Below are 13,501 nucleotides of genomic sequence, written 5' to 3'. Positions count from 1 at the left end.
GGAAATGGCAGAAGAGTTGAATAGGTACTTCGGATCTGTCTTCACTAAGGTAGACACAAACAATCTCCCAGATGTACTGGAGGACAGAGGATCTAAGGGGGTAGAGGAACTGAAAGAAATTTTCATTAGGCGAAAAACAGTATTGGGTAGGCTAATGGGACTGAAGGATGATAAATCCCCTGAGCCTGATGGTCTGCATCCCAGGATCCTCAGGGAGGTGGCTCTAGAAATAGTGGACGCATTGGTGATCATTTTCCAATGTTCAATAGATTCAGGATCAGTTTCTGTGGATTGGAGGATAGCTAATGTTATCCCACTTCTCAAGAAAGGAGCGAGAGAGAAAACGGGGAATTACAGACCAGTTAGCCTGATTTCAGTGGTGGGAAAGATGCTGGAGTCAATTATTAAAGAGGTAATAATGGGGGATTTGGATAGCAGTAAAAGGATTAGTCCAAGTCAACATGGATTTATGAAAGGGAAGTCATGCTTGACCAATCTTCTGGAATTTTTTGAGAATGTGACAAGTAAAATGGATGAAGGGGTGCCAGTGGATGTAGTGTATCTAGACTTTCAGAAAGCCTTTGATAAGATCCTGCACAGGAGGCTGGTGACTAAAATTATAGCACATGGTATTGGGGGTAGGGTGTTGACATGGACAGAAAATTGGTTGGCAGACCGGAAGCAAAGAGTAGGAGTGAACGGGTCTTTTTCAGAATGGCAGGCAGTGGTGAGTGGAGTGCCGCAACTGTTTGCCATATATGATTTGGAAGAGGGAATTAGGAGCAACACTAGCAAGTTTGCGGACGACACAAAGCTGGGTGGCAGTGTGAACTGTGAAGAGGATGTTAGGAGGTTGCAGGGTGACCTGGACAGTTTGAGTGAGTGGGCAGATGCGTGGCAGATGGAGTATAATAGATAAATGTGAGGTTATCCACTTTAACGGCAAAAACAAGGGGGCAGATTATTATCTCAATGGGATTATGTTAGGTAAGGGGGAGGTACTGCGAGACCTGGGCATCCTTGTACACCGGTCAGTGAAAGTTGGCTTACAGGTACAGCAGGCAGTGAAGAAAGCCAATGGAATGCTGGCCTTCATAACAAGAGTATTTCAGTATAGGTTTTTCTGCAGTTGTATAGGGCTCTGGTGAGACCACATCTGGAGTATTGTGTACAGTTTTGGTCTCATAATTTGAGGAAGGACATCCTTGTGATTGAGGCAGTGCAGCATAGGTTCACGAGATTGATCCCTGGGATGGTGGGACTGTCATATGAGGAAAGATTGAAAAGACTAGGCTTGTATTCACTGGAGTTTAGAAGGATGAGGGGGGTTCTTATAGAAACATATAAAATTATAAAAGGACTGGACAAGCTAGATGCAGGAAACACGTTCCCAATGTTTGGTGAGTCCAGAACCAGGGGCCACAGTCTTAGAATAAAAGTAAGGTCATTTAAGACTGAGGTGAGAAAAAACTTTTTCACCCAGAGAGTTGTGAATTTATGGAATTCCCTGCCACAGAGGGCAATGGAGGCCAAATCACTGGATGGATTTAAGAGAGAGTTAGATAGAGCTCTAGGGGCTAGTGGAGACAAGGGATATGGGGAGAAGGCAGGCACGGGTTATTGATAGGGGACGATCAGCCATGATCACCATGAATGACAGTGCTGGCTCGAAGGGCCGAATGGCCTCCTCCTGCACCTATTTTCTATGTTTCTATGAATAAAGGTGTAGACTATTTTCTAAATGGGGTGAGAATCCAGAAATCAGAGACATGGGAGTGCTGGTGCAGGATTCTCAAAAGGTTAGTCTGCAAATCGAATCAGTAGTATTGAAAGCAAACCCATTTATTTCAAGAAGGCTTGTATACAAAAACAGGGATGTAATGTTGAGGCTCTATACGGTACTGGTAAGGCCGCATTTAGACTATTGTGAGCAATTTTGGCACCATATTTGAGGAAGGATATGCTGGCTCTGGAGAGGGTCCAGAGGAGATTTACAAGAATGATGCCACAAATGAATAGGTTAACTGATTGTCAGCACTGGGCCTGTACTCACTAGAGTTTAGAAGAATGAGGGGGGACCTCATTGAAACATATAGAATAGTGAAACGCTTGGATAGAGTGGATGTGGAGAGGATATTTCCATTAGTGCGAGATTCTAGACTAGAGGTCATAGCCTCAGAATTAAAGGATATTCTTTTAGGAAGGAGATGTGGAGAAATTTCTTTCGTCAGAGGGTAGTGAATCTATGGAATTCTTTGCCACAAAAAGTTGTAGAGGTCAAATCAGTTTGTTTAACCTGCATTCCCTGAATCAATCCTTATAGAAAGCTATGTCTTAGATGTTGCCGATCTGAATAACTAACAACTACCCACTTTAGTAACCAATCTGCTCTTTTTACAGTCAAAGTTCTAACCTTTGTCATGAGTTTATTCCACAATCACTGGAGAATAGGAGAGCAACATTTTGAAACAGAAGTTAAAGGTTAAATGGATTTGTGTGATAACAAACTGAAATCTCAGAACATTCCAAGAAAACTGCTGGACAATCCATCCTGACACATGGGACAACATTCACGGAGGGATGCACATCTATTCATTTATAAATTAATTGACGATTCAAAAGACCTGCAGAATAACCGTTTGCATCAATTAGCTTCACCTAATTTGTCAGATTTACTCGAGTCATTCTCAAATAATTTATTCCCCAAAATTTCTGTGCTCACAAAATGTAAATAATTTAAGGTCAGCTTCTCAAGATTCAGAGCAAAAATAAATGCCTGCAAGTAATATGAAATTGCTTTATCTGTAAATACCTCTGCAAGGTCCTGTTCATTGAGGCTGGTTCCAACATTTGTTTTAACTGGTTCACCCCAATCTGGACTATTATCAGAATCTTCAGCAGCACTCTCTTGACTTGAACTCTGAGTGCTAGTCGTTTCAGAATCAGACGAGCTGGAGTCAGAGGATTTCATGGATGAAGTTGAAGTATTTTGCGAAGGAGTGGCCACAGAAAAGTTCAACACAGTGACAGCAGTGTCTGCTGAGGTGGACATAGTTGGCTTCAGTTTAAGCTTCTCTTCTTGTGGAGCATTTTCAACCTTGACTGTAGTAGATTCTGTCAAATAGAGCAAATAGCATTATCAGCCAAAAAGTGATAAAGATACTGAGAACTATCTAATGAAAGAATAACAAATGCAGTTTCTGCAACTGATATTTGATACAAATCGAAACCTTACCATTTATCTCAAACTAAACAAAACAGTGGCACTGTGTTAAAGACCCAAGAAGTGACATGCGGAACAAAGGAGTGAATCACAAGTCCCAATATTCACTGGCGAAATTAAGATAGTTTTCTTCCTTTTCTCACCCAGTTGCAGGCCAAAACGGTATCCTAGCCAACTGCTCAAAAGGAAATTTGTCGGAAGAACCCTTCGAGTTTGCAAAAGCAGAGCAAAAATGGGAACAAGAAATCACTGACCTTGATTAAGACTTGATGGTTGGATGTCAAACAGTAACAAGAGAGGTCAATATTGCTCAAGGCCCTGGGAAAGGCCATTTAGAACGGAGATGAGGTAAAACGTTTTCACGTTGTGAATCTGTGCAATTCTCTGCCTCAGAAGGCAGTGGAGGCCGATTCTCTGGGTGCTTTCAAGAGAGTTGGATAGAGCTTTTAAAGATAGCAGAGTCAAGGGGTATGGGGAGAAGGCAGGAACGGGGTACAGCCATGATCACAGTGAATGGCGGTGCTGGGTCGAAGGGTCGATTGGCTGACTCCTGCACCTATTGTCTATTGAAATTGAACCACAACAAGCATTGGAAAAGGAACTTGGGCCAAAACCTCCACCGCAAGGAATCATCAAATTTAAAGCTGCACTCCCGTTTAGAAAGGGTTAAGAATCACTCACCCTTTCAATTCTTTGCATTTGAATTTCCACAAAAGTGTCATAGTTCGGTTGTACAAAACAAACTAACCCTTCGACCCATGATTTCCAGGCTAACCCTTTTTGCCCATCAACACTAACCCCATTTTCCTCTCACGGTCCTTATCCCTCTATGCCATCTATTGAAGTGTGCTTAAACGCCTTACAGCGATTGACTCCACCAATGCCTCTGGCAGTGAGTCCCAGATATCAACCAATTAATGGCAAAAAAAAGCTTTCCTTTCAAATCTCCTTCAACACGCCTTCTTCCCATCATAAACCTCAACTCTTTTGTGTTTGATAACTGTACTATAGGGGAAAAAAGGCATGATTACCGTCTAAAACACTTATAATTCAGGAGATAAAATATAAAATTGTGTTTTTAGACAACAGATCTTACCTGGATCATTCAGACTGGCATCACCAGCATTAAATTTGCAGCATGCTTCTTCCTTTTGCTGCTTTCCTTTGGTCTCTTCACATTCATTTTGTGGAACAGGATTCACGTCATCACCCTCTTTGAGAACCGTAGCATTTTCATTCATCTCCTGCGGCAACTCCAGACAAACCTTGTGCCTCTTTGTTCCTATTCGATGCTTTATTGGGCTGGCAAAGAATAATTGTGTTCGGTATGCAAAAAAAAATCCATTCTAAAAATGTCTATTCATATCAACAGAAACAAAAAGCAGCTCCTCACTAAATAACATTTCCTGAATTGTTCTAGTATTTGTACGATGCCCATCCTTGCCACTATTGAGATAAGTAATGCTGGGATTTTCTAACTGTACAAAGACTTTACCTAGAGGAATCAGAATCCAAAATGCTTGATTTAAAATGTTATTGTTATTACCAAATCTGCACCAATAACAGTCTGCAGAATTTAATAATAATCTTAGCAATATTCTCTCCATCTTTAAGAAATCAATAACAATTTGAACAGGCAATAATCTTAAGAATATAGTTATTACCATAGACAACCTTGCTGCCAGGACAGCTTCTATACAAAATTAAGATAAAATTAAGATTTCAAATAGGTAAATTGTGGACAAACTTCCAAGTATCCAGCAATCAAAAAAGAACTATGTTTACTTGTTTGGCAGACATTCTTCCAAATTTCTTCTATTGTTTAAAATTGCAATGCTGAAATAATTTCAAGCTACCACCGGGTATTATTCCAGCAGAGAGATCCAATATCCTGCTAGCTCTTTAGAAGCATCATAAGTACAAAGTGTTCAATTAATGAGGCAGCAAGAGACATTATAGCTCAAAATAATAGATTTAATTGTTTCATAATTTATGTACAAAGGAAAAATTCTACCTCTTGGCTTCATCAGTGTCTCTTTGTGCAGAACACACTTTCTTCTCAGTTTTATTCCTTTCAATTTCAGCTGTATCAGCATTCTGGTCATTCGAACTCTTTGTGGCTGCCATCTTTGATTCTTCAAAAAATTCTGAGGTGGTTTGCACATGGTCAATAAAACTTGCATCTTTACCCACTTTCCACAACTTGTATCGTTCAGGCTGAAACTTTCGCACAAAAACTTCCATCGAAATTTTTACCATATCCTTCCTACAGGAACACTGGGTGGAGAAATAAAATATAATCATTAAAAATCTTTCCATTCAAGAATTGCTCACTTGCATCTAACTTTTATTCAGTTTTATTTATGCTTACTTTTGGAAATTTAATATTTTGATACAGCAGTAAAGCAAAATGAAAAAACAAGTCAGTCAACTTGTCCTACCTTATCTATTGATAATGCTCCACTAATTATTTGTTTAATTTAAACCAAGGGTGCCTGACCTGAAACATTAACTACTTTTGTTTGCATAGATGCTACCCAACTCGAGTGTTTCTAACATTTCTGTTTATTCCAGCTTTCCAAAAGCTGTGGATTTTATGAATTTAATTGTTGCCTAATTTTCTTAGTTCTTGGTTTCTTGGTCCTCTAAAATATTCCAAATGGATTTTAAACTGGAGGTGGTTATCAGAGATAACATAAATAAAATCCATGAGCACGTTATAGTATTAGATCTCATCCTATGCTTTTGCAAAGAATTTAGTTTGGAAGAAAAGATCCAAAAGGTCCATTAATTTTTTTTTCAGAAAATAGTAATGAGATATTTTTTCCCCTAAAAAGCCTAAATTCAAGAACTTTATAAATACAATTACTAAAACAGTTTTAGACACAGGCAAAGTTGGCAACTAAAGTTCGCTCCTGCACTTCAGTGAGATTATTCAGAAGCAATAACTGAAAATTTATTTTTCCATATATTAGTAATGATTTCCAATTCAAATACTTAGTGACTATTGCAAATAAATTAACACATTCAAATTCATTAACAGTGTTATAAGCTTGTCAACAATTGCACTGACATTTTAATTTGCCTTCCGCGGCGAGCCAAAGCTACAGGCATTGGCCTTGAAAAACCAAATCATTACATACCAGGACAGCATGCTTCCCATATTCTATCCATCGAAGGGATGCAAAGTTTGTAGATTCAGCACAGTTAAACCCGTGATTAAAACCTGCATGATAACCATAGGGGAATGTGATCATGAAATCCCCTGCCTCTTGGGTCACCTATGAATTAATGGAGAATGGTTAAAAAAATATATATATTTTACAGAGATTAATTTATTCTACCACATTAGTAGTAACAATAAACAGATGAATTCTACTTACGAATACAAAATATGAAGAAAAATAGCTAAGTGTATTACATGGGCAAAATACTGGCAGTGAGCAGTTCAATCATTTTCCTCTCTCTGCACAACCACCTTTTCCACCATTGAAAATTGTTGACATGATTGAATTTGAACTGTGTTGTTCAGAGTAAATAATTGTTCGTAACAGTTCCAGAACAAAAAAAGCAGATCAACATGCCTATCAAATTGCGTTTATAATCCAGAGCTTGTTCCTATTCTGGAAAGTGTACAACAACTGGACAGCATAAATTTGGGCTTTACCAAATGCAAGGAATGTATTAAATAACCTCATATATCCTACATGGAACACGTGATTACATACATTCATACCAAATGCAATCGCTACTTCAGGCAAAAATATTTAATATGTTCAAAGGAACTGTAATCAGCAAAATCATATGGTATATAAGGTTAAAATCATAAACAAAGCTCAAATAAGATACTTGGTTCACAAAATGATGACCGACGTATTCAAGGAAATCTTATTAATATAAAAATTGGTACAATGGTACCAATGCAGCCTGAGGAATGCAGTTTTTAAAAAGAAAAAGGTATATCTTGAGTAATTATTCTGCAAATGCTTCACTAACCGAAGGAGTTGATCACATGCAAGAAAATAATTTAACAAAATATGTTCAATTTTGGTAATCTATTGGCTAATCTTCAGTCTTGTAACTGCCCAAGTACTCTTGTGTAAAAAGGTAGACTGCTTTTAAAAAAAAAGATTTTGCCTCCCCAGTCTAAAGCTTAAATTTCCACTGTAGCTTATAATCATCCAACAATATCATGAATGCAAAACAAAAACAGAAAGTACTGTTGGGAAAAGAAACAGTCACCCTTTCAGGCCAGGACTTCCATAGCCACATCTCTTTCCTTAAGATGTGTTTGGTTTTGTTTCGGATTTCCGTCATTTGTAGATTTTATTTGCTTTTCTATATTGTGTACATACCCTGTCAAATGGGATTCCATATTTCTTGAGTATGGAAGGGGATATCAGAGTCATTTTATGGCGCAGAAATGCTTCACAGCTTTGAGCACTTCCTGGGAAAAAGCCTATTTAAAAAAGCAAAAAAAAGCTGTTCAAGTATTCACATAACAAGTTCATCCCTGCAATATTTACTAGGTTAGCATCTTGCTGCACCTAGATCTCTACAATCAAAACATTAACTGTTACATCATGCAAAAGGTTTTTCTGTCATTAGTTTTCTTTGTTGGCCAATATAACATCTGTTTGTTTGGTGGAGATACACCACATATTTGCAGCCTCTGTTCACTTTCTGGATATTCCTGGGAATAAGAGCTTAATGCTGCTAAAAAGTATCAATAAACATGGTCTGATAGTTAAATTCCTAATCATTGCAATGAAACAAGCAGCAAGCATAGCAGAAGGAATCCAACCCCAATGCATCCAATTATTTGGTCTTTAATTTCAACCCTCCAGCCATTAATATTTATAATGTCACACAAAACAAACGTCAAAATAAAGTTTGAAACGAGTATGTTGTGTTCAATTTAATATTGTCTTGGATACCCAATGCTACATTGGAGAACATTAATAAAATATGAATCCCTTCGGGTTGCAGCTATTCTTTGACCACTGGCTACGCAATGGACAATATAGCATCTGTTTGTTTGGTGGAGTCACACACATATTTATCCATGGGAGATGGGTGATGCGGGCTACATTTCCTTGATTGTACATTCTACTCATTGTGGTCAGCTTGAGCATGTCTGTGAATTGATAATATTGTTGATAATATTTCCACAAGGATCAGGCAAGATGGGGCCAAAACGTGACGACAATTGATGAAGCTAATAATAATAATAATAACAACAATAAGCCTTTATTGTCATTGTACTTAGAAGTACAATGAAATTAGGAGAGCTACTTCTGATCAGTGCAACCAAAACAAGTCCAAAAAAGACAAAAACACATCCAATACGTTAATTAACTGCTTAAAATAGTAGATCAATTATAATTATCACACCTAGGTAGAACATTGCACTGGGAGAATATTACACTTTAAAATTTAATACTTTAAAATAATTTATTAGCTGAGTGTTCTGTTTTATAGTGGCATGGATGACAGCATTCTCATGTCGTGTGGATATTTGAGGAATTTAGAGTTCTAATGGCCCAGAGAAAGAAACTGTTCGTGAGTCTGTTTGTCCTGCTTTTGACGCACCTGTACCGCCTACCAGAGGGCAGGAGGTTGAACAGGAACTGTCCAGGATGGAAGGGGTCTTTGATTATTTTCCTGGCTCTACAGAGGCACCGAGAGCTGGAGATGTCTGCCAGGGAAGGCAAAGGGCAGCCAATGATTTTCTGGGCATTTTTGATCACTCTCTGCAGTGCTCTCCTGTCTGCTGTTGAGCAGCCGGCATACCACACCGTGATATAATATGCCAGCACACTCTCGATGGTGGAGCGGTAGAAGGTACTCTTAAAACAAACATTTCTCCTTATTATCCATCCACTCCAGCACCGTTGGTTATTAGTTCCTGTGCTGAATGTCATCTGTCAATCTTCGCTAAATCAACGGAACTCTCAGAACCACCAATGTTTATTAGACATAACATTACCGACCCAGTTACAAATACAAACACGGAAGCATGGCAGACAATGGGGGGTTGGGACCTCCTGGTCAGCTGAAGCAATGGGGATCCTGCACCCTCCCACCACAGCATATTTAGTCAATGTCTAATCACTCTAGGAGGAGCTGAGAGGAAGACTGCTGTTTCAAGGGAAACCAGGGACTACTGTGTTTACTACAACATGGCTTATACCTGACCCCAAGGGTTTCTCCATTTATTGTATAGACCATACGGAATTCTCAGATCAGGGGAAAGGCAGTGATGGCTGCCTTTTGGGCAATGCTTTGTTGTGCAACGATGTCCCACCCTGGTTATTCCATCTTCTCCCTTATGGCAGAAGCCATATAAGCTTCGAAGCATGCACCACCAGCCTCATGAACAGCTTCATCCTCTTGTTAGAGGTTTTGAATGGTGTTTCAAAACACTGTCCGATTCACTTCTACCCCACTGAGGACTTCGGATTTTGTCTATGGAACTGATGCTCTACAATGCTGGGAATTATATTCTGTTAATCTTCACTAAATCAACGTGCCTGCCAGGTTGTTGATTCCATTGTTTTTCATTGAATTTAATTTAATTATTTCTCACTTAACATCACTAATTCTTAACATTAACTTTTAATTGCAAAGACAGTTTAAAAAAAATAAATTTGCCGTCTTCATTGACAGCTTAGATCGGACCTGCTGTGTGTGTAGGGGTGGAGGGGAGAGTTGGTATGTGTGTGGCGCGGCAGGCTTCTCCCCTGAATTTCATAGAGCTGCCGACAGCTTTCGTGCATGAGACGCGCACGCTTCATTTCCAGAACGTTCTGAATGCGTGACACATGGTTGCATTTCGCTCTGTCTCCCCCCTCTCTCTCCCCCCTCCCTAAACTCCCTTCCCCTCCACTCCTCCCCTCCACCCCATCCTCTCCCCACCCTCCCCCCCCCCCAACCTCATCCCTCCCCCTTCCCCATCCACCTCCTTCCCCCCTCCCTCCACCCGTCCCCCCTCCCTCCCTCCACCTCCCTCTGCCCCACTACCCCCCTCCTCCCCCCTCCTCTCTCTCTCCCTCCTCTCTCTCTCTCTCTCCTCTCTCTCTCTCCTCCTCTCTCTCTCTCTCTCTCTCTCTCCTCTCTCCTCCTCCTCTCTCTCCCCCCTCCCGTCTCCTCCCCCCCCCCCCCGCGTCTCCCCCTGTGTGTGTGTGTGGGGGGTGGTTAGTGTGTGTGACGCCGCAGGCCCCCATCCTCGCAACCGCACGTTGAGGGGACGGGACCCAACGAGTCCCCCTTGGTCTCGTACTTTATAAAACAACAGTATATCAACATTCCAGGGTTCTATGCTATTGTTGAATGGTGCTACATTTTTCAGATGTTAGGAGTTGAAGTAGAGAGTCTGGATCTATAAGCAAGTTATTTTGGTTCAATAGTACTTCAATATAAATTAGCAAACATGTTTTCCAAATTCTCCTTCAGGAAATGTACACATATGATATTTTAAGAAACAGTCCTTATTCCATTGCAAATTGCCAAGCCTTTCCTCCCAAATGGAACGGCACAAATGCAAAAATGACTTGCACCTTTTGAAAGCGTACTCCTTTAAAAAGGAACAAGAAACTCACAACTGCTTTAGCCTAAATTAGTTGACAATCAAGCTATGCGTTTTAATCATGACACCAACTTCAGAGAAGTAAAAAGTACCAACTCGTACTGTAACCATTCCATTATATGGAACCATCACTTTCATCACCAGAGATAAAGCACCAAAATGCCGGGTTGTATGAGAAAATATTTATATTGCCTGTGCTACAGAATATTTGCTGCCTTCTTGAAGGGCATAGGAGATTTTGAGGGGTATTAGGATGGAAACAAGGCAAGGAGTGGAAGGTTTTGTTTTCCTATTTTTATGCATTCCCATTATATGAAGTAAAAATTTGATTTAACTTTAAATTCACACACCCTTTCCACATAATTATGAGCATTCAGCTGTTATAAAGGATTCTAAGAAAAAAAAGTGGAAAAGACAATATCAGTCTGGTGCTGTAATCGAAACAGTGGGTTCTTAAGACTCATCCAGATTTATTAGATGTCAGTTGTTGCAATCACCACCAGTTAACAGAGCAGTAGATGATCATTTCAGGGTGACATTAAAATAACCAATTAAGAATTAAAATGTTATCATAAAATGCCACAATGAAGCAGATGGTTCCTTTGAAAGTAATGGAACATGGAACAGTACAGTGCAGGAACAGCCCAACAGTTGACGATGTCTGTGCCGTACATGTTAATCTAATCCCTTCTGCCTCAAGTAATACATATCCCTCCATATTCATGTGCTTACCTAAAAGCTACTTAAATGCCACTACTATGCTCCTGGCAGCATAAACCCATCCCACATATGTCATTTAAACTGTCCCTCTTTGATCACAAACCTATACAACTAGAATAGTTGACATTTCCATCCTGGGGAAAAAGGTTCTGTCTAACATCACTATGCCTCTCATAATATTGTCAACACCTATCAGGAATCTGACACTGCAGAGAAAACAACCCAAGTTTGAGCAATCTCCCTTGAGAGCAAATACTCTCTTAGGCCATGCAACATCCTGGTAAACCTCTTCTGCACCCACTCCAAAGCCTCCGCATCCTTCCTGTAATGGTCAATCAGAACAGCACAATACTCAAATGCAACAAAACCATAGTTTTAAAAAGTTGCAACGCAACCTCCTCACTTATACTCAATCCCCTGACAGTTGAAGACAAGCTTCTTCCTTGTATTGCCACTTTCAGATAGCTATGGGCTTGAACCTCAAAATCCAAATGTACATGAATGCTCTTTGAAGTCCTGCCATTAACTGTATACTTTCTCCCTTACAATTAACCTCCAAATGTACGACTCCTCAAACGTGCCCAGATTAAACTCCATCTGCCAATCCTTTACCCATATGTACAACTGATCTATGACAGCTGTATCCATTGATAACCTTCTTCACTGTCTGCAACTCCACCAAGGTTTGTGTTGTCTGCAAGTTACTAATCACATTGTCTACATTTTCGACATTGTCTACAATAACAAATACCAGACACAAAAAGCTGGAGTAACTCAGTAGGTCAGACAGCATCTCTGGAGAAAAGGAACAGGTGACGTTTCAGATCAAGACCCTTCTTCAGACCTGAAACTTGACCTATTCTTTTTCTCCAGAGATGTTGTCTGACCCTCCGAGTTACTCCAGTTTTTGTGTCAATCTTCAGTTTAAATCAGCATCTGCTGTTCCTTTCTAAACAAATATCAGGTGTCTGAGCACAGATCCTTGCAGAAAGTCACTAACCTCCAGCCAGAATGACACCCTTCAACTACTATATTGTTTTTTATGGGTAAAAAAGCCAGTTCTAAAAACAAGTTAAGTCACCGTGGATCCCATGCATTTTAATCTTCTGGATCAGCCTTCCACGAAGCATCAAATGCCTTATGAAAATACACGTCGACAATATTCACTGCCCTATATCCTACCCCCAATTACAAATTTAACAAAGCCTATAATATTTCTAATCTTGCGCCAACCTATTTACACTTTTACAACAGTTCTCCCCAGACTGAGTTATTCAAAGCTGAAATTCAAAGTAAAATCAATATGATTTATACCTTTAGCTAGACGTTCCAGTCGCTTTCCCTGCTCTGGAGGAATGGTGTACCTACAAGAAATAAAAGAGATATATTAATTTTCCTTACACATTACAAATTCTATCGGTGGGCTTCACTGGTACACAAGCAAAACTGCACAATTCGAACAGCTTGTAGATCCCCATATATCTGCCACAAATAAAGCAAAGGCAGAAGTTATCTTTACCCTGCTTATCTCTGAACTAATAGACTGCACAACTGTCCACAACATAGATCCCATCATTCCTAATTGCTGAAGTAAAGCATTAAACTCTCTAGTGTGTCACTCTCGTAAAGCATTTGAATTGCAAAATGTAACAGAGAATATCAGGAGCACAATCTAAATCTGAGCTTCTTTACCAGGACTTCGGTTCACCAAAGTGCAGGTAGTTAATGCTGTAGAGATCCATGTCCTCCGTGTGCCAAGCAAAGGTGGTTTTCCACATTCCAAAGTAAAGGTACGGAGTATTGACTCCTTCAATTGTGATGCCGCTCTCTTTCTCTACCACATCCAGGATGGTGTTTAAGTGCCCAATATTCCATTCAGTCACACCCTAAACAAACAAAAACAAAAATCACACCAAAAATATAGTATTCTCCAAACTGATTTTGTTAAACATCAGTTAAAACTGTTTCAA

General features: G+C 39.8%; 1 protein-coding gene across 3 annotated transcripts in view; it reads right to left on the bottom strand.

Annotated features, from left to right (window-relative positions):
- Positions 1 to 13,501, bottom strand: part of LOC129700811 (lysine-specific demethylase 4A-like) — a 77,388-nt gene that overhangs the window by 50,268 nt on the left and 13,619 nt on the right. For all 3 annotated transcript variants that reach the window (XM_055641532.1, XM_055641531.1, XM_055641530.1), the window contains exons 5-11: positions 13,224 to 13,417; positions 12,846 to 12,895; positions 7,579 to 7,682; positions 6,367 to 6,504; positions 5,238 to 5,500; positions 4,320 to 4,525; positions 2,813 to 3,114 (exon numbers count right to left, since the gene is read on the bottom strand). In XM_055641532.1, coding sequence (XP_055497507.1) covers positions 2,813 to 3,114; positions 4,320 to 4,525; positions 5,238 to 5,500; positions 6,367 to 6,504; positions 7,579 to 7,682; positions 12,846 to 12,895; positions 13,224 to 13,417 — 1,257 coding nt within the window. The remainder of the gene's footprint in view (positions 1 to 2,812; positions 3,115 to 4,319; positions 4,526 to 5,237; positions 5,501 to 6,366; positions 6,505 to 7,578; positions 7,683 to 12,845; positions 12,896 to 13,223; positions 13,418 to 13,501) is intronic.

Source organism: Leucoraja erinacea, chromosome 10 (genome assembly GCF_028641065.1).
Source record: "Leucoraja erinacea ecotype New England chromosome 10, Leri_hhj_1, whole genome shotgun sequence".
In the NCBI taxonomy this organism is placed as follows: domain Eukaryota; kingdom Metazoa; phylum Chordata; class Chondrichthyes; order Rajiformes; family Rajidae; genus Leucoraja; species Leucoraja erinaceus.
This window is presented reverse-complemented; position numbering and strand designations above follow the sequence as displayed.